The following is an 18,629-nucleotide window of genomic DNA, read 5'->3' as shown; positions in this document are numbered from 1 at the left end:
CGATGTCGCTGAGGGGAGGGGATCAGTGTCACTGGCTTACAAAATGTGTGCCCTCATCACACAGCACAACATAGCCGACTACTTTAGCCATTGTCACACTTCCTCTGGAGGTGATTTTGCAGCGATACTAGTTTCTGCATGTATATAATGTTTATAGAAGCCACATGCCCTGGTGGGTTGGTTTTGCTGTGCAGACTGTAATGGCTGACACGTGCAGACACGTGCTGTAGTGGGAATATGAGCCCCCCCCCCCCCCCCCCCCCCCCCCCCCCCCCCCCCTTCTGCCTCAAAGTCACACGCCTCCCCCTCCCCCCCCAGGCTCCACTCTCCACGACAAGGAAGAGGACCCGGTGCCGGCCGAAACAGGCCAGAACCACCCCTTCTTCCGCCGCTCCGACTCCATGACCTTCCTGGGCTGCATCCCGCCCAACCCGTTCGAGGTGCCCCTGGCCGAGGCCATCCCCCTGGCCGACCAGCCGCACCTGCTGCAGGTGAGGGCCCCGGTCCCCGCCCACTCACGGCCCTCCTTAGCTCAGGCAGTTAATTTTGCTCACGCCCACGCAAGCCTGATGTGAGCCCCTGTGGCCTGAGGGCTCGCATCTAAGGATTCGCATGTCATCTGGCTCGTTTAGGGATTAGTGCTGCGGGCTTTCATTCCTCTCTCAGATCGCCTGGGGGGGTTTTGTGGTGAAGCACTGAGGCGGAATGAATTTTAAAAGTTTAAAGCTGTTGTATTTCTTGCAGCCGAACGCGAGGAAGGAGGACCTGTTTGGCCGGCCGAGTCAGGGCCTGTACTCGTCCACGTTCAGTGCCAGTAAGGGCCTATCCGAGCTGTCTCTGGACAGGAACTGCCTGGAGGTAATCACCCAGCCACACGCAGAAACAGCAGTACTGGTTGCTGTGGAGACTCAGAGCAAGCATGTAGGCATATAGTACCATCTCCTGTAGGTCCTAACCTGCTGACATATTTTGGTAGCGACATCCCATCAGGACGCTGTTTAACTTTCCTGCCCCCCGTGGTCGTCCTCCGCAGGTCCTGCCCACTAAGATGTCGTACTCGGCCAACATGAAGAACGTGATGAGCATGCAGGCGCGGCAGAAGGCCGGGGAGGAGCAGGCGGCGGCGGCCGAGGAGGAGATGGAGGTGCCCAAGCCCGGCCCCTCCGCCCACGACCTGGCCGCCCAGCTCAAGAGCAGCCTGCTGGCCGAGATCGGGCTGACCGAGAGCGAGGGCCCGCCCCTGCCCTCCTTCAGGTGAGGCCCCGCCCCCAGCCCCCCCTTGCGAAGCCCCACCTCAGGCCATTCAGTTGCTTGTTTATTGGTGTTTATGGCCACATGGGTTAGTGTGTATTGAGCTCTGATGAAGAATGTTCTGTCCATAAAATTTTATATCACTCCTGATTAAGTACTTACATTTACAATGACAAAACTTCAATAAACCTAAGAGAGTAACTGTCGAAATATCTATTTATTTGGGTGTCCAATGCAGCTGCACAATACAGACTGATAGGGTTATTTCCTCCTGATGGCTATAAAAGCATATATCAATCTCATCTCTTATTATGTAGCTGCATTGGACTTTAGCGTGTAAATATCAGTTGCTGTGGACTTGCCCATTTGTGCGAATGCCTTGTTGGGATAGGTCTGCATATGTGTCCATCGTGTGTCTCCCTTATGACAGGCCTCACTGCAGTTTCATGGGCATGGTGATCTCCCACGACATGCTGCTGGGGCGCTGGCGGCTCTCCCTCGAGCTCTTCGGCCGCGTCTTCATGGAGGACGTGGGGGCGGAGCCCGGATCGGTAAGCCTGACCCCGCCGGCCGCCGAGGCTCGGACTCGCCCAGCCGTCCCGTGCCGTCCCTAACCCAGCCCCCCCCGTGCCCCGCAGATCCTGACGGAGCTGGGCGGCTTCGAGGTGAAGGAGTCCAAGTTCCGGCGGGAGATGGAGAAGCTGCGCAACCAGCAGTCGCGGGACCTGGCGCTGGAGGTGGAGCGCGACCGCGAGCAGCTCATCCAGCAGACCATGCGGCAGCTCAACGCGCACTTCGGCCGCCGCTGCGCCACCACGCCCATGGCCGTGCACCGCGTCAAGGTCACCTTCAAGGACGAGCCGGGCGAGGGCAGCGGCGTGGCGCGGAGCTTCTACACCGCCATCGCCCAGGCCTTCCTCTCCAGCGACAAGCTGCCCAACCTGGACTGCGTGCAGAGCGCCAGCAAGGGCATGCAGGCCAGCAGTACGTACCGCCCGGCCTACTGCTCAGCCCTCCACATGCATCACCTGTCACCTCAATAGGAGCTATTATTGTCACTCACTTACAAGCATTTTCCCTAGAATGTGTTATAAGTGTGACTAAGAATAATTTTGCTTTTTCTGCAAAGTTTACATATTTGTATATTGACATTTTTTGTCCATGTGAACTTTTTGTGGTCTTCTCATTAGCAGGCTTGTTACAGTAGCCTGGTAATGTGCCTTTAGTAGTATAGTTGTTTGGCCTAGTCGTGTAGCTGTTTTGTATTTTAAACATGAGCCTGTGACGTAAGTGAGAAGGGAGTCTCAGTGTATTCCCTCCTGTCCTCTGCAGACCTGATGCAGCGGCTGAGGAACCGCGACCGGGAGAGGGAGCGGCGGAGCGGCGGGCTGAGGGCGGGGTCCCGCAGGGACAGGGACAGGTGAGCCGTTAGCGCACTTCCTGCGGGGCTGCCGTGCAGGCCGGTTTAGGGCCAGTTCATATACCGTGCTCAGTCAGTCCAGCTAGCTTGCACTTGTTTGTAGCGAGACATAATAATTCATCATGCCTTTTACCTCAGAACTAACTCAATATGCTAACAGTGACACACTCAATCCTTTTATCTCAGAACTGACTGACTGTGCTAACACTGACACACTCAGGCTAACCTGGGATTAGCTGCTTGACTCTGCTTATGGATTATGGACGTCCTCGCTAACAGACCACAAAATGTCAGAACGTGCAACCGCACATCCTCGACCCTCATCCTGAACACAGGTTCACCGCAGGGCCGTGCGCTTCGTCCAGCCGTCTTCACTCTCCTCACCCATGACTGCACCCCCATCCACTCCTCTAACACTATGGTGAAGTTTGCTGACGACACCACTATAGCGGGACTTATATCCGACAATGAGGAGACACAACTACATCTAGTCGAGTGGTGTTCGGACAATACTCTGGTCCTGAACACCCCAAAGACCAAGGAGATCACTGTGGACTTTAGGAGGTCCAGGAAGACCGCACAGCCCCCTCTCCACATAAATGGTGAGGAGGTGGAGAGTGTCAATGACATTGAATTCATGGCAATCCATATAACAAAAGATCTCTTGTGGTCCCTTAACATCTCTCACCTGGTGAAGAAAGCTCAACAGAGGCTTTTCTTCCTAAGAAAACTCAAACAGGCCAAACTTCCCTCTCAGCTCCTAGTAAACTTTTACAGAAGCACCATAGAGAATATCCTCTGCTACTGTGCCACGGTGTGATATTCCAGCTGCACTGCGGAGAACCGGAAGGACTTGGCCCGGGTGGTAAAAACGGCACAGAGGATTGTGGGAACTGAGCTCCCAAACCTGGACACAGTGTATGCTAGCCATCTACACAAGAAGGCTAGCAACGTCAGTAAGGACCCAACCCACCCAGGTCACAATCTGTTTGTCCCCTTGCCATCGGGGTAGAGATATAGAGCCCTCAAAGCCCGAACTAACAGACTGAAGAACAGCTTCTTCCCCAGAGCTGTAGCCTCCATCACCCCCCACCCTCCCATAGCTGTTGAGGACTGAGGACTGAAGACTGTAAATATTGCTAAGTTAGCCTCTCCCATCCAACCACCCCCCAGCCGCTGCTAATGCACTCCAACACTTTACTATATAGAATACATACTACATCTGCAATATAAAATCTTCATACTACATACTTATTATTACTACTATTATTATCATCATCATTCAATTGATTGATTGTTTATTGCATAGAGATGAGAGAGTAACAAACAGGAACAAAGAATCTCACTGCCATGCGAATGTGTATGTGATCAATAAGCTTGACTTGACTACTACATTGTATCAATGTTGTAATAACAAGTGCCTCATTCATCGTGCAGTCTCTGTTATACTGCACTGTTACAGTTTACCTGCCATGCATAAGTGCCATTTATGTATTATATACGGATAGAGTACACTACTTCTATTCTCATATATCTGTATTTTTTTATTTTTAAACTATGTGCAATACCTTTTTATACTGCACTGTTTACCTGCCTCATCCAAGTGCCTTGATTTAGTATATATAGATAGAGGACGCTACCTCATTTTACCTTGTTTTTATCTTGTTTTTATCTTGTTTTCTGTTGCTTCTGGCCTCTGAGTGTTACCAAACATAATTTTGTTGTATGCCTACAAAGACTAATAAAGTGTCTTATCTTATCAGTCCTTTTACCTCAGAACTGACTCACTGTGATAACGCTCACACTCCAACCTGCTCTTTCCTACCGTTTACCTCGGAACGAACTCGCCATTCTCACTGCCGCCCTGACGCTCTCCCTGTCTCCCTGCGTTAGGGATTCCAGGAGACAGCTGTCCATCGACACCAGGCCCTTCAGGCCGGCGTCCGAGGGGAACCCCAGCGACGAGCCGGACCCCCTGCCGGCGCACAGACAGGCCCTGGGAGAGAGGCTGTACCCCCGAGTGCACGCCATGCAGCCGGTACGACCAATCGCAGCCTCCCATCGGCTCTGTTCTGACAGTCACTTACTCTTACACTGGGCGGGGAATGATAGCTGCGAATGACCAGTGTTGAGAAAATAGCCGCTCGCTGAGGTCACTAAGGCTGTCCTGTGCTTCCTATTGGTCCAGGCCTTCGCCAGTAAGATCACGGGGATGCTGCTGGAGCTCTCCCCCGCCCAGCTGCTGCTGCTCCTGGCCAGCGAGGACTCGCTGAGGGCCCGAGTGGAGGAGGCCATGGAGCTCATCATCGCGCACGGAAGGTACCGCCCCCGGGCTCCTCTCTCAGTATACTCACACTCCTCTCTCACTCTTCTCACTCACTCCTCTCTCAGTATACTCACACTCCTCTCTCACTTTTCTCACTCACTCTCAGTATACTCACACTCCTCTCTCAGTATACTCACACTCCTCTCTCACTCTTCGCACTCACTCCTCTCTCAGTATACTCACACTCTTCGCACTCACTCCTCTCAGTATACTCACACCTCTCTCACATTACTCTCTCCTCTCACTCTCCTCCCTCACCCTTCACACTCCTCTCTCTCCTCTCATACTCCTCTCACTCTCTTTTCTTCACCCCTATCTCTCACACTCCTCTCACTGTCCTCTCTCTCACACTCCCCTCTCTCTCTCTCCTCTCTGCTGCAGGGAGAACGGTGCTGACAGCATCCTGGACCTGGGGCTGTTGGACACGTCCGATAAGGCGCAGGTAAGTTTTACTCATCCTGCACACACAGGGCTCGTAAATATCAGAGGCCTCGCTTCTATCCACACCTGTCCACACGGGGTGCCATGCTGAGCGGTGCACATGCAGAAGGAGCAGGCCGATGGAGGTGCTCACAGGGTAACTGTGGTGCTGTAGGGTAACTGGGGGTAACAGGGTATCTGAGGTGCCATAGGGTAACCGGGTGTAAGAGGGTAGCTGTAGGGTAACCGGGGGTAACAGGGTAACTGTGGTGCTGTAGGGTAACTGGGGGTAACAGGGTAGCTGCGGTGCCATAGGGTAACTGGGGGTAACAGGTTAACTGAGGTGCCGTAGGGTAACTGGGGGTAACAGGGTAACTGAGGTGCTGTAGGGTAACTGGGGGTAACAGGGTAGCTGCGGTGCTGTAGGATAACTGGGGGTAACAGGTTAACTGAGGTGCCGTAGGGTAACTGGGGGTAACAGGGTAACTGAGGTGCTGTAGGGTAACTGGGGGTAACAGGGTAGCTGAGGTGCTGTAGGGTAACCGGGGGTAACAGGGTAGCTGCGGTGCTGTAGGGTAACCGGGTGTAAGAGGGTAACTGAGGTGCTGTAGGGTAACCGGGGGTAACAGGGTAACTGAGGTGCTGTAGGGTAACTGGGGGTAACAGGGTAACTGAGGTGCTGTAGGGTAACTGGGGGTAACAGGGTAACTGAGGTGCTGTAGGGTAACCGGGGGTAACAGGGTAGCTGCGGTGCTGTAGGGTAACCGGGTGTAAGAGGGTAACTGAGGTGCTGTAGGGTAACCGGGGGTAACAGGGTAACTGAGGTGCTGTAGGGTAACTGGGGGTAACAGGGTAACTGAGGTGCTGTAGGGTAACCGGGGGTAACATGGTAGCTGCGGTGCTGTAGGGTAACTGGGGGTAACAGGGTAACTGAGGTGCCGTAGGGTAACTGGGGGTAACAGGTTAACTGCGGTGCTGTAGGGTAACCGGGGGTAACAGGGTAACTGAGGTGCTGTAGGGTAACCGGGGGTAACAGGGTAACTGAGGTGCTGTAGGGTAACTGGGCTAACAGGGTAACTGTGTGTGACGTCTGGCTCCATCTCAGCAGCAGGAGAACCGCAAGCGGCACGGCTCCAGCCGCAGCGTGGTGGACATGGAGCTGGACGACCCCGACGACGGAGACGACAACGCTCCCCTCTTCTACCAGCCGGGCAAGAGGGGCTTCTACTCGCCCCGGCCCGGCAAGAACACGGAGGCCCGGCTCAACTGCTTCCGCAACATCGGCCGGTACGGACGCGCTGGGGTCCCCCCCTTCAGTCAGCCCTCCCATGAGGCTTAGGGACCTTCGAACGAGCTCCATTTTGAATGAAAGATTTAGGGTGGTGAAAACAGAGAACTCAAATGGTGCTTCGTTTTCTACTGGCTTATCCGTCCTACAAAGTTCTTCCTTGGCTATATGTATCCACAGCAACAAAATCCAAAATGACATTAAGTTACAGTAGTGTTCCGTTTCTCAAAGCAGTCTCCTGTAAATAAACTAGTTACAGTGTCAGAGCAGAACTCTGTTTTAAAAGCGTGAACATTTTCAAACCCTATTCATTTACAGTTAGTCCTGCATTAATTAGTCTAATTTAAGATGAAGGCTGGTGCCCTGAAGGCACTCTGTCCAGTACTCACTGCTGAACTGCGTGGGGGTGGACAGGCGATACTAAAAGGAAAAATGTATTTTCTTTTCTTCCCAGAATACTGGGTTTGTGCCTGCTGCAGAACGAGCTCTGCCCGATCACCTTGAACAGACACGTCATCAAGGTGCTGCTCGGGAGGAAGGTAAGCGGTTCCGAACCCAGTTTGTGTTCTCCGAGAATGCCTGTATTCGCCTGCGCAGTTCCTCAACGCTCGTTTGTTTGTTTTGCACGCAGGTTAACTGGCACGACTTCGCCTTCTTCGACCCGGTGATGTACGAGAGCCTGCGGCAGCTGATCCGCCACGCCCAGACCGGCGAGGCGGAGACGGTGTTCGCCGAGATGGAGCTGGCCTTCGCCATCGACCTCTGCAAAGAGGAGGGCGCCGGGCAGGTGAGGAAGGCGCTGAGCGATGCGTCTGACCCCACGAATGGGGGCGAGCGAGGACGCTCTTTTTTTATTAGTCCTTTATTTAAATGGGTGATCACACTGAGATTGGAATTTCTTTTTCAAGTGAGACCTGTATACATAGGTAAGAAACGCACGCAGGCATAGAAACAGACAGATACAGTTCAGGCATACGTTACAATTAACAGACCGCATGCAATCAGTCAAAACATTTACATAAGGAGGTTTTAAAGGTCAGGTCTATCTGCGAAAGCGGACGAGGTGTGAAACCCCAGCGAATGCGTTGCAGGTGGAGCTGCTGTCCGGCGGCGTGAACATGCCCGTCACTCACCTGAACGTGTACGAGTACGTGAGGAAGTACGCCGAGCACCGCATGCTGGTGGTGGCCGAGCAGCCCCTTCACGTGAGTGCACCGCCCTGTCCACGGTCCACGCCTCGGTTCGGCTCTGCTTAGGGGGCTTCTGAGTGGCATGTCCGGCTAGCGCACTGGAGCACAGCGCCTCATGGTTAGGAATGGAGTCCAGAGCAGGTCTGCTTCCGCCGTGGGCAGGAGCCCCAGGGGCAGCGGTGGCCTGAGTGTAGGGTTTCCCCTGCTTGCCTGTTCAAGAGCAGGTCCTCTGGTGGACTGGACCGTGGGGTCTACCTGCTCTTACTGCACATGAAGCGTGCACCTCCTGAGCAGTAGTTACTGCTTAATACTGCCTAAGGACCATTTAGAATTTGGATATTATCTAGTATTTTATTTTATTTTTTTTACCTGGTGCGGTTGGCAACATGAAATTAAAGTCAGTTTTGTTCTATTATATATTTGAACAATGGCCACTAAGATTGCTGCAGTGTGTTGCATTTCCCTACTTATGAGAAGGCCGCTTGCATAAAGTGGTTGTAGGATCACGGTTGGAATGGTGTGTAAGGTTTGTTCAGAGTGGTAAAGCGTCTCTCTACGCAGGCCATGAGGAAGGGTCTGTTGGACGTGCTTCCCAAAAACTCGCTGGAGGACCTGACGGCCGAGGACTTCAGGCTGCTGGTGAACGGCTGCGGAGAGGTCAACGTGCAGATGCTCATCAGCTTCACCTCCTTCAACGACGAATCGGGTACGAGAAGAAGTGGCGGCGTCGGCCTTTATCTGCTCTGTCATTGGTTCAGCCACACGGCCTGAGTCACTGGGGTCTTTTGGGTTGACCTTAGTCTTGACACAGCGATATGTTTGTTATACTTGGTCCACACTTTGATTAGGTATTACACACGTCTATGCAAATTAAATAGTATGCAGTCTTTTTTATTAAAAGTCTTGTAGTGCAAAGCGTTCCTAACGCACTGATCTGATCGCCGCAGGAGAGAACGCAGAGAAGCTGTTGCAGTTCAAACGCTGGTTCTGGTCCATCGTCGAGAAAATGAGCATGACCGAGCGACAGGACCTGGTAAGGGATCGTTATTACGACACAGAACAGTCTCCACAAGCACTGCAGATTCTCCTACTGATCCCTGAAACAACCTCAAGCCAAAAGCTCCTACACCACAATCACTTGTTAAGCCTGATTTATACTTTGCTGTACAACCCTTTTGAGAAGTGTCATGCGACAAAAATGAAAATGTCGCACAATGTTTTGCATTTATACTTTGGCAAAGGGCTGTGGAGAGGGTTCTGTTGTCTGTGGTAACAAGACACAACACTGATTATGTTTACATCTGTGAAAACATTGAGACACCCGGTGAAATTAGAGAGAAATACTGGAGGAATAAATTTGATATCTACTTTTGTTTCAAAAAATGATGCAAATGGAAAAAATGAGATGGTCTGTCATTCAGATAAACCAAAAATAATGACGTATCCATGACAGTGAATTTCGGTGTTCCATTAGGCTGTCCAGTCAACACTGCTATAAAGTATAAAGATCTGCGACATGACAAATTTCTAGAGGTACACGACATTGAAAAAAAGTGTCATGTGACACTTATTTTCTGTTGAACGTACGTCATTTTTGTCATGCGACACTTGTCGAAAAGGGTCGTGCGATGCAGTATAAACCAGGCATTAGTTGTACAGAATGCGAATAGCGAGCGAGTCTCGCGTGCCGTGCGCTAGCTAAGCGGTGCTGTGCTGCGCTTCCCCAGGTCTACTTCTGGACGTCCAGCCCGTCTCTCCCAGCCAGCGAGGAGGGCTTCCAGCCCATGCCCTCCATCACCATCCGGCCCCCAGATGACCAGCACCTCCCCACCGCCAACACCTGCATCTCCCGCCTCTACGTGCCGCTCTACTCCTCCAAACAGATACTCAAACAGAAACTCTTACTAGCCATCAAGACCAAGAACTTTGGTTTTGTGTAGAGGTTGACAAACAAGGTGTTTACTGTTGTGTAATATTACTAGTTCCATTTTTGTAGTTTTTTTTTTTTTTTTTTTTAATTTGTCTATACTATTTTATGAAATTAAAAGCGCTGTCACATCCCTGGCGGTAAATCTTATTTTATTTTTTTTTGTATTATTATTATTTCTGATGATATATACATTCCTGCATTTGGGTTTGTAAAGTTGGAGGAGCCCAAGGCTCTTGGATCAGCTCGAGACCATAACTTCCATTGCATTTAGCCAGACGGTAATCTGTTAGCTGAACCCCGGCCAAAGATGACAGCAAAAATATAAAATAAGGTTTCACTGTGATTTTTTTTTCCCCCCGCCCTGAGAAGAATGCTTAATATTATTGAAAGTTCACTGCTGCCTTTGTGAAGTCTCATTTTTTTCTTGTATAGGGGGAGTAGGGTATTTCAAAATAAACTTGAGGATGCAAAATATAAAATTCATTAATGTCTCACATTCTTGCCTTGATGAGAAGGGTAGAAACATGTTCAGGTCACAAGTCGGGCCAGAGCAGATCTAGTGCTCCCCACGATCTGCCTTAAAAACACATTTAGCAGCTTAATGTTTCAGTGTTTTGCCTGGTATATATTCATTCGGAAATGGTAAGCTGTGTGGAAATGCTGTCATGCAGTTAGTAGTTTCTGACAAGAGCTTTGTCATCATGGATCAATGGATCTTCCGATCAGATCTCTACTGCCTGTAGAAGATTTTCCTGATTAGATGCAGTAATACTCCTGAACATAATTTTGTTAAAGCACATTTAATGTATAATACAACTGAATTGGAATCCTGAATATATGAAATTACAGCATGTGCCTCAAGTTCATTAAGCAGTATTAAGTTTTAATGATATTTAAAGGAATTGATGTGGAAATCATACATTTGTTTAGCAATGTTCTGAACATTATGTACATTGTGCAAAGTCTTCTGTAAACCAGAACTTGTCTTTATTGGCCAACAGTGATGCCAGGTGAGTGATGTGTAATTTGCCTTTTTGAGATTTTGAGGTTGGGTTGTATATTACCCAGTTATTCTTAGTGAATCTTATTTTCTTTGGAGTTACTTCAAGTTGTGTTTCCTTGCTTTAGGCCACGGGCCCTGGAATGCCCGATACCAGCCGTTGTAAAACCAGCTTGTCAATCAGAAACTTGGGCATGTGTCCAAAATATCTTTCATCGAACGCAAATTGTCTGGGCCAATCATAACATCACATGAAAACTTAAATGCAATCAAAAAACCTAAAACATTTTTTTAAAGATATCCCTTTAATTCATGTTTTTACAGCAAAAAAAACTCCCAACGTCCTCATATGAAGGGGGTGGCTTCATCATATGATACTTTGAATATCTGAATATTGTTTTTGCTTCGCTATTTTTCCAAATAGACTGAACCATATATACAGATAAAAAAGCAGCTGTGGGGTGTATTTTCTTGTTGCTTTATACCACGAATCCCCGAATGCCCAGGTTGAATCATACGTGAACTTGAAATACAATTCAGTGCATAGAAAATTCCGCGAGAGGCGCTGGAGTAATTTCTGAGTTTTAGCTTGAGTTGGGTAATGTCGATGCTCGACAGATCAAGGCACTTATGAGGCAGCAGCCGCAAACCTGCTGCGACGGAGAGACTCTTCGTAATGGATTATGAAAATCGACTAAATATGCCACCAGAGATCAAGGAAAAAGAAGTGGTAAGGTCTTTTTGTATTGTTTTTCAACGTTTGTTTTGCGGTCAAATAATATATTCTGGGTAGCGTCAATTCACGGATGTCTATCGATAGAAACGTTCGAAGCACAAAGACTGAATTGCTAGCTAAGAAGATTGGTAGTTGAGTACGTTGCTTCTGTTAAATCAAAGTTAATGCACCATTATTCATTAAGTTATTTGAAAACTCAATAGACCTCTCGTTCTTGCTTTTAATTTTAGCTAAGTAGTTGGCAACCGATATTTGCTGTATTGGTTACCAGTTCAGTTAGCTACAACGCTCTGCTTTAAGGTTAACTGGCTAACTAATGTTAGCCAGATAGAAAGCTAGAAATCAGTATGGCTTTCAGCTTAAATGCTATCGCTAGTACGTGTACAGCCAGTTTGTGCAACGCTTGAAATTATAATTGTTTTATAGCTCAGTTAAGGTCAGATGGCTAGGTTTACACTTAGGGTTTACATGACGTAGATTGACTGTCCATTGTTTTGAGAGTAATCGGACGTCATCATCAGCGAGCCCAGATGGTCGTCTGCAAAAAAGTACTGCAGTGTTATCCAACTAAGCTGTTTTTTAATGGATTGAAGAATGATACCGATTCAAAACTGCTCCTTCTGTAACCTACAACCTGAAGATGTGAATCATTTGTTTTGGTACTGTAACTAAAGTAATGAGAGATTCTAGAGACAGGTTATGGACACCATAGCTATCTTATATATACCAAATCTTTTTTTAAAGTTGTGCATGTGATTCTTGTTTTTACAAATTGCAAAGAAAGAGGATGCTGATCATTTCTATTTGATTAAGATAGTTTTTTCTTTTAGCAAAATATTACATACGCAAATCAAAGTTTAATAAGAATAAACATCTTTTTACTATTCTTGCGAATGAAACTTTAGTTAGGCTAGTTTTATATTGAAACCATTTCCTCCTCTTTTAACAGAAAGGCTTTTTAAACGATCAAACTTTGTGTTAAGTTGTGCACATTACCATGAGTGCGTGTTGTATTTAAATCACTGCAAAATAAGACTCATATTTACATTGTTTTTGTCATTCTGCATGAATTCATTGAGTGGTTGAGAGAATTTTCAAACTAAAATATAGCCTATCAAAGAGGTATTTCATCCAGGTCTACATGTGGTAATTTGAAGGCTCATTGAGAGTTTGGGAAATACTGAACATATTAAAATGTATCCTGAGTATTTTAAATGATGTATATTTCTGGTAGGATCAATATTGGAATTCGGAGGAAAAAAAATAGCTTTAGTTGAGTACATTTATTTGAATGCTTGAATGTTTGGAAGCATTGGGATTCAGACTCATTCCTGAGCACCCCATGATCTCCTATGTATGCTGGTTTCTGTTTACTATAAATAAATGACTGAATAAAATGTTATTTATACCCAAATAACAAGACTGTTTGCGTGTATTTCAGCTGTAAATAGAAAAGTATACCCCAGGGAACTGAAACGCCAGTCCTGGAGAGCCACAGTGTCTGCTGGGTTTCAGTGTGTTTCCACACTTAAGTGCCTTCTAAAGAGTCTGTGCACCTTGTTTTCTAAGCCTAATTTGGCAGTTGATGGAAGGGAAACCACAAAACCTATAGAGACTGTGGCCTTCTAGGACTGGAGTTTAAGATCTCTGACGTAGCCCGTTTGAAGAGGTTGGCCATAACTGACATTTTTGGTAGTTATTTGAATATATTGTATATTTTATTAAAATTTAATTAGCGGCACATTCTTATTACTTCTTTAACACCTAATAACTTGAAAACATATTTTACATTGCATGTACTGAACTCACTTCACAAAAAGTAGCTCAGAAGCAGTTTAATTCAGCTTAATCTAGACACATCCGTTTACCTGAGAAATAAATGGCATGTTTTTGTCTAATGTGATAGTATCATAGATGTTTCTAAAGCACTGCAGGTAGCCTAAGTCTGTCAATTCCTAATTGGAACTGGTGTTAGACTATAGTTTCCAAACTCAGTGCCAAATACATCCATGCCGTCTTTTGCTGACTTTGGTTCAAAGCATAATTGCAATTTGTGAATAGTAACCTAATGAGTTGTTAATTGTTCTTATTTAGGCACTTCCGATGTCTAATCAGGTTTACGGCCATACATCAGAAATACTCTTGCAACAGAGGTCAATTCAGATGCCTCCTGGCAATTTATTTTGTATGGGAAACGAAAACACTTCATAAGCACAGGCACTGCAAAGCCGGGTTTGGTGTACGTCGTGTCGTTAACAAGATTTTGTTGCATTTTGTGTTCTAGAATGGTCACAGAAGCACAGACGAAGATGAACCGCTGCTTAAAGAGAACCCAAGGCGCTTCGTCATCTTCCCAATCCAGTACCCTGACATGTGGAAGATGTACAAACAAGCACAGGCCTCCTTCTGGACCGTAGAGGAGGTCAGTTCTTCATTTTTACTCTTGGCGCAATGGGTCAGAAGTGGATCCGATCTTGTTGCTTTTACTACACTGTACTATCGGTGTGTGGTGCCCACCTCAGTTCCTGAAGACCCTGAGGGGTTAAGAGATTCGTCTCAACCTGCCATCACTTAATTACAGCAGTAGAATAGCCTGTACTGCGGTAATGAAGCTGTGAATGGACCTTTGAGTGGTGTGGTCAGCGCTGTGCTGTTCCTTCAGGTGGATTTATCCAAAGACCTGGCTCACTGGGACAGACTGAAGCCCGAGGAGAAGCACTTCATCTCCCACGTCCTGGCTTTCTTTGCAGCGAGCGACGGTATCGTCAACGAAAACCTCGTAAGCCTCCTGTCCGATTTTACGCCCGATTCCGCTGCAGTCGCGTAACTCCCCCGCAAACAGAGAGTGATGCTTCTCCTGTCTATTAAATAACAGATGTGATTTCTTTAGCGGAGAAGCCCTTAGCTGTATAAGTTCCACACATAAGTGCAGAATTGTTCTGTTGGATTTTTTTTTCCAGGTCCAGAGGTTCAGTCAAGAAGTGCAGGTCCCAGAGGCACGGTCCTTTTACGGGTTCCAGATCCTCATGGAGAACGTCCACTCTGAGATGTACGGCATGCTCATCAACACCTACATCAGAGATCTGAAAGAGAGGTGACTGCCAATGCCAGAGTCCCAATGTAATAATGTCCATATGTGCTAATTATGGATATTCCCCATTCACCAATGTGTTCTGATACATTCAAATGGGATTATTGTAAGTGGGCAAAAAGAAAACAGAAAAAGTGTTAATGAAAATTAAAATGAGTTTTGTCTTTTTTTTTTTGACGTTTTTGTTTTGAAAAAATAAATTGTAAAGTTGCACATGGCCAGGTGGGCTACTTTAAATAGTTGGGTGGGTGCTCTGCACTTTATCATCAATCTTACTGTGATTTGTAGTTTAATAGCAGTTTTGTAGTCTTTTACTTATTAATTTTTCATCCTTCCTCACAACCCCCAAGGCTTAGATATCAGGCACAGAGGAAATTGAGTGATTATTAATTAATTAATTGAGTTAAATTGAGTTATAAATACACAAATGAACTGTCTGGCAAGCAATAAAGAGGCAAAATGCCAGATGAATTTAAAACATTGAAGTAATAATCTCATATTATTGTATATAATATTACTATGATATAATTATTGTTACAATAGCGTAAAGTTTTGCCTAATTATTGCACAGGTAAAAAAAAGTGGTATTGTATTTCTGCAGTTGAGGAAACCGAAATAAACCAACCGTTGTTCTCAACAGTTTTGTGTAGCAGGTGCAGCTCTTATTCAAAGAAGGCCCAGTTGTGGTTAGTGTATCATGCCTGTATCAGTGTTATAACTTTGTGGAACTTTGAAAACTCATTGAGGTTGAAAACTGTGAGCTTTTGGAATGAGCCCTAGTTATGCATTCAAATTCAAATTCAGCTGCAGTTGCTTGAGTGAAATTTGCTTTCTCTAGGAGAATTGAAGTGTGTCTGCATGTGTTGCCTTCCTGAGATCCTTAATTGAACTGTTGCACATTGCTTCTAGCACGAATCATTGCATTCAATTATTTTACAAAACAAAGGTCCTTATTTCAGTCTTGCAGGCCTTTATTAGACCGTCCCGAGAAACAAAGCTGAAGTTGAGTAATGTCACTCTTCCCTCCGCAGGGATTACCTGTTTAACGCCATCCAGACCCTGCCCTGTGTGAAGAGAAAGGCCGACTGGGCGCTCCAGTGGATCAATGACACCAAATCTTCATTCGGTAACGAGAGAGTCCTGCATTTGTCATCATTTATAAAAATAAAAAAAGAACAACCCGCACTAAAAATGTCATTATGGATTATGTTATTTTGAATATAGATTTGTTACTTTTTATTTCTGTGTTATACTTTTGAGAAATCCTGGGTAGTATGCTTTATGTAATTCCTCCATGCAGTAGGAATGTGTGTGGGTACACTGACTTCACCCTTTCCAATGGAGATCTGTACCAAAAATCCCGTCTGTTTTGTAGGGGAGAGAATTGTGGCCTTTGCTGCGGTGGAGGGGATTTTCTTCTCTGGGTCCTTTGCAGCCATCTACTGGTTAAAGAAGAGAGGCCTCATGCCCGGACTCACCTACTCCAATGAGCTCATCAGCAGAGATGAGGTGGGGAGCTTTACCCAGCATGCCTGCACAGGGACCTCTTACACCTTTAGATTATTAGTAGTCAGTTATTGCAGCACTGTCGATAACCTTGCCAATACTAACCTGACAGTAATCTCACAGAAATAACTGAATTTCTTTTTATTCCCATTTCTGTTCCTGTGCAGTCTTATGTGTTTTCTGATTTATGAGACCGTGTCTGTATTTTTCCAGGGTCTGCACTGTAACTTTGCCTGCCTGCTGTACAGATACTTGGTTAAGAAGCCTTCAGAAGACAGAGTGAAGGATATCGTCACCAAAGCTGTCACCATTGAGCAGGTGCCAGTGTTTGCCGTTCGACACACAGCACAAAAGCGTTAAACCACACACACCACGAGAGGGAACGCAACAACAACTGGAAATTTATCCAGCCTCTCTTTCAAGGGGAATCGCATGCTGCTGTGAATGAGTGAATAAAGAGCAGGCAAAGTAGGCATATATCAAACCCTACATGCCAGCCAGATCCCTCCGTTCTGCTACCTCAGGACGCCTAGCACCTCCCCCTCTTCGCACCTGCACTTCCAGAACACGTCTCCTGTCTGTTCTGGCCCCACGATGGTGGAATGACCTCCCTGTGGAGGTCAGAACAGCTGAGACACTGACCCATTTCAAACGACGACTGAAGACTCACCTCTTCAGGCTGCACCTCTCCCCATCCCTCCCTACCCCCCTGTAAATGACTGTAAGCTTAGGGTTGTAACTAGGCAGCTGTTTCGTAGGTGACTTAGGTGCATTAACTGTCTTAACTACTGCTTGTATTTTTTCCATAGACTGCGTTGTTGCCATTCTCGTTGTTTAGTGTTAATCAGTTTAACCTTCAGGGTCCAAGTTGAACTATGCGGTTGTTCCCTGCACTTGGACCGGTACTTCTCTCTAGGGGTTTCGTCATACTTGTTCCTGGTTATGGTTATACACTTTGTTGTACGTCGCTCTGGATAAGAGCGTCTGCCAAATGCCTGTAATGTAATGTAATGTAATATTATCCAAATGAGAATCGCCTCCTGATCTGTTCTATTTCCGACATGTCGATCTGTCCCTGTGTCTGCAGGAGTTTCTTACTGACTCTTTACCTGTCGACCTAATTGGGATGAACAGTATTCTGATGAAGCAGTACATTGAATTTGTGGCTGACCGCTTGCTGACAGACCTGGGATTGTCCAAGGTGAATTTCTTTTGTTGGGGTGAAAAGTCTGTTGTTTGCTTTGACCAGATGCAAGTGGCGCCTTTTTCCTTCTAAACCCACGTTTCGCTCTCGGTTCCGTCCTCTGATGCGATGAACTGTGTCCAAGTTCACTTTTCAGTGTTTGCAGGTGTGGAACTGCACTGACGTTGTACAAGGCTGAACTGAATCGCTTTAGAAATAGGCTTCCGAGCTGTGTTTACAATATAAAAATGTACATTGAGGTGTTTCCTAAGTCACCAAAAGAAACTGCAAAAATTGTTTGCTGTATTTGAGATTTTCTGCTCCAGTTCAGACATGACGTGCCTCTTTTCTGCCTTCTAGGCGTATCAGGCAGAAAACCCCTTTGACTTCATGGAGTCCATTTCTCTGGAAGGGAAGACCAACTTCTTTGAGAAGAGAGTCGCAGAGTACCAGCGACTGGGTGTGATGTCAAATATGATGGACTGTGAATTCACGCTGGACGCAGACTTTTAGCGTTAGACCATACCAGTTTTTATATAATTTATTATTTATTTATGAAGTGGAAACTGCTTCAGTTTGCTTTTAGGTACTTTTGGAAATGGCCCTGGCCTGCAAGCATGTGTTTTCACAAATAGTGCAAATACGAAAAAGACTGTTACTGGGAACTGAATATGGTCGCATTACAGCATTTATGTGCGTAGTGAATATCATTGTTACATAACTGATGCAACTTACTTTATGAGCATCAGTGTTTTACTTTTTACATTTTCTTCATGACTGGCCTATGTTCAAATGTGGTATGCATGGATAGTAAACATCTTCAGATTACGAAAGTAAAATGCCAGGTGGTGTCCTGACATTTCCATGGTTCCTAGTGCTTCTACTACAGTTGGACAGTTGTCAATTCAGGAGGCTTTGGGTACCCTGTGCCTTAATTTGAGGTCAGGGAAAATGTGAAGAAGGTTTTATTACCCTGGTCACAATTGGCCCATTGAGGTACTAATATATTCACTTTGCAAATGACATTTATCTTTGGCGTAAATTAACGAGACAAATGTACATTGATGAAATGTGTAGACTTAAGTAACGAGAACGCCAATACATCTCAGCGCCTGTTGGTTGCTTTAGGTTTGCGCTAAAACGTTGCTCTGTTTATCAGGTCAACAGTATTTCAGCTTTATAAATAAACGAGTAGCTGCAGCTAATCAGTCACGATCAATGGATTTTGAAACACATTTTGAGATGTTTTGTTTTTGTTTTTTTGTGTTTTTTTAATAAAAGTGTGGCA

The 18,629-nt window shown here is 46.3% G+C and overlaps 2 protein-coding genes across 11 annotated transcripts in view; both read left to right on the top strand.

The window, feature by feature from the left end:
• Positions 1-10,308, top strand: part of LOC118234111 (E3 ubiquitin-protein ligase UBR5) — a 49,609-nt gene extending 39,301 nt beyond the window's left edge. For 5 of the 10 annotated variants that reach the window (XM_035430441.1, XM_035430440.1, XM_035430439.1 and 2 more), the window contains exons 43-58: positions 319-491; positions 745-921; positions 1,034-1,254; positions 1,682-1,802; positions 1,890-2,235; positions 2,584-2,671; positions 4,565-4,709; positions 4,860-4,990; positions 5,379-5,439; positions 6,523-6,704; positions 7,160-7,244; positions 7,337-7,492; positions 7,797-7,910; positions 8,457-8,601; positions 8,843-8,928; positions 9,623-10,308. In XM_035430441.1, the coding sequence (XP_035286332.1) occupies positions 319-491; positions 745-921; positions 1,034-1,254; positions 1,682-1,802; positions 1,890-2,235; positions 2,584-2,671; positions 4,565-4,709; positions 4,860-4,990; positions 5,379-5,439; positions 6,523-6,704; positions 7,160-7,244; positions 7,337-7,492; positions 7,797-7,910; positions 8,457-8,601; positions 8,843-8,928; positions 9,623-9,835 (2,444 nt within the window). In that variant the 3' untranslated portion in view covers positions 9,836-10,308. The remainder of the gene's footprint in view (positions 1-318; positions 492-744; positions 922-1,033; positions 1,255-1,681; positions 1,803-1,889; positions 2,236-2,583; positions 2,672-4,564; positions 4,710-4,859; positions 4,991-5,378; positions 5,440-6,522; positions 6,705-7,159; positions 7,245-7,336; positions 7,493-7,796; positions 7,911-8,456; positions 8,602-8,842; positions 8,929-9,622) is intronic. The other 5 variants (XM_035430447.1, XM_035430444.1, XM_035430445.1 and 2 more) reach the window with 3 other exon arrangements.
• Positions 10,309-11,391: 1,083 nt separating this feature from the next.
• On the top strand, positions 11,392-18,603 carry rrm2b (ribonucleotide reductase M2 b). The gene is made up of 9 exons (XM_035430450.1): positions 11,392-11,555; positions 13,846-13,983; positions 14,224-14,340; positions 14,522-14,655; positions 15,684-15,778; positions 16,028-16,161; positions 16,372-16,476; positions 17,246-17,359; positions 17,702-18,603. The coding sequence occupies exons 1-9, from the start codon at positions 11,502-11,504 to the stop codon at positions 17,852-17,854; spliced, it is 1,044 nt and encodes a 347-aa protein (XP_035286341.1). The 5' UTR covers positions 11,392-11,501; the 3' UTR covers positions 17,855-18,603.
• Positions 18,604-18,629: the final 26 nt, after the last annotated feature.

This window comes from Anguilla anguilla, chromosome 8 (genome assembly GCF_013347855.1).
Source record: "Anguilla anguilla isolate fAngAng1 chromosome 8, fAngAng1.pri, whole genome shotgun sequence".
NCBI classification, from domain to species: Eukaryota; Metazoa; Chordata; class Actinopteri; order Anguilliformes; family Anguillidae; genus Anguilla; species Anguilla anguilla.
The sequence above is the reverse complement of the archived record's forward strand: the minus strand, read 5'-3'. Positions and strand labels throughout refer to the sequence as shown.

Bases quoted from the DNA above. Each gene is read 5' to 3' on its own strand.
- rrm2b (XM_035430450.1), top strand. From the start codon at position 11,502: ATGGATTATGAAAATCGACTAAATATGCCACCAGAGATCAAGGAAAAA. The intron at 15,779-16,027 runs GTAACGAGAGAG...TCTGTTTTGTAG, and splicing joins TGACACCAAATCTTCATTCG to GGGAGAGAATTGTGGCCTTT. The intron at 16,477-17,245 runs GTGCCAGTGTTT...CTGTGTCTGCAG, and splicing joins AAGCTGTCACCATTGAGCAG to GAGTTTCTTACTGACTCTTT.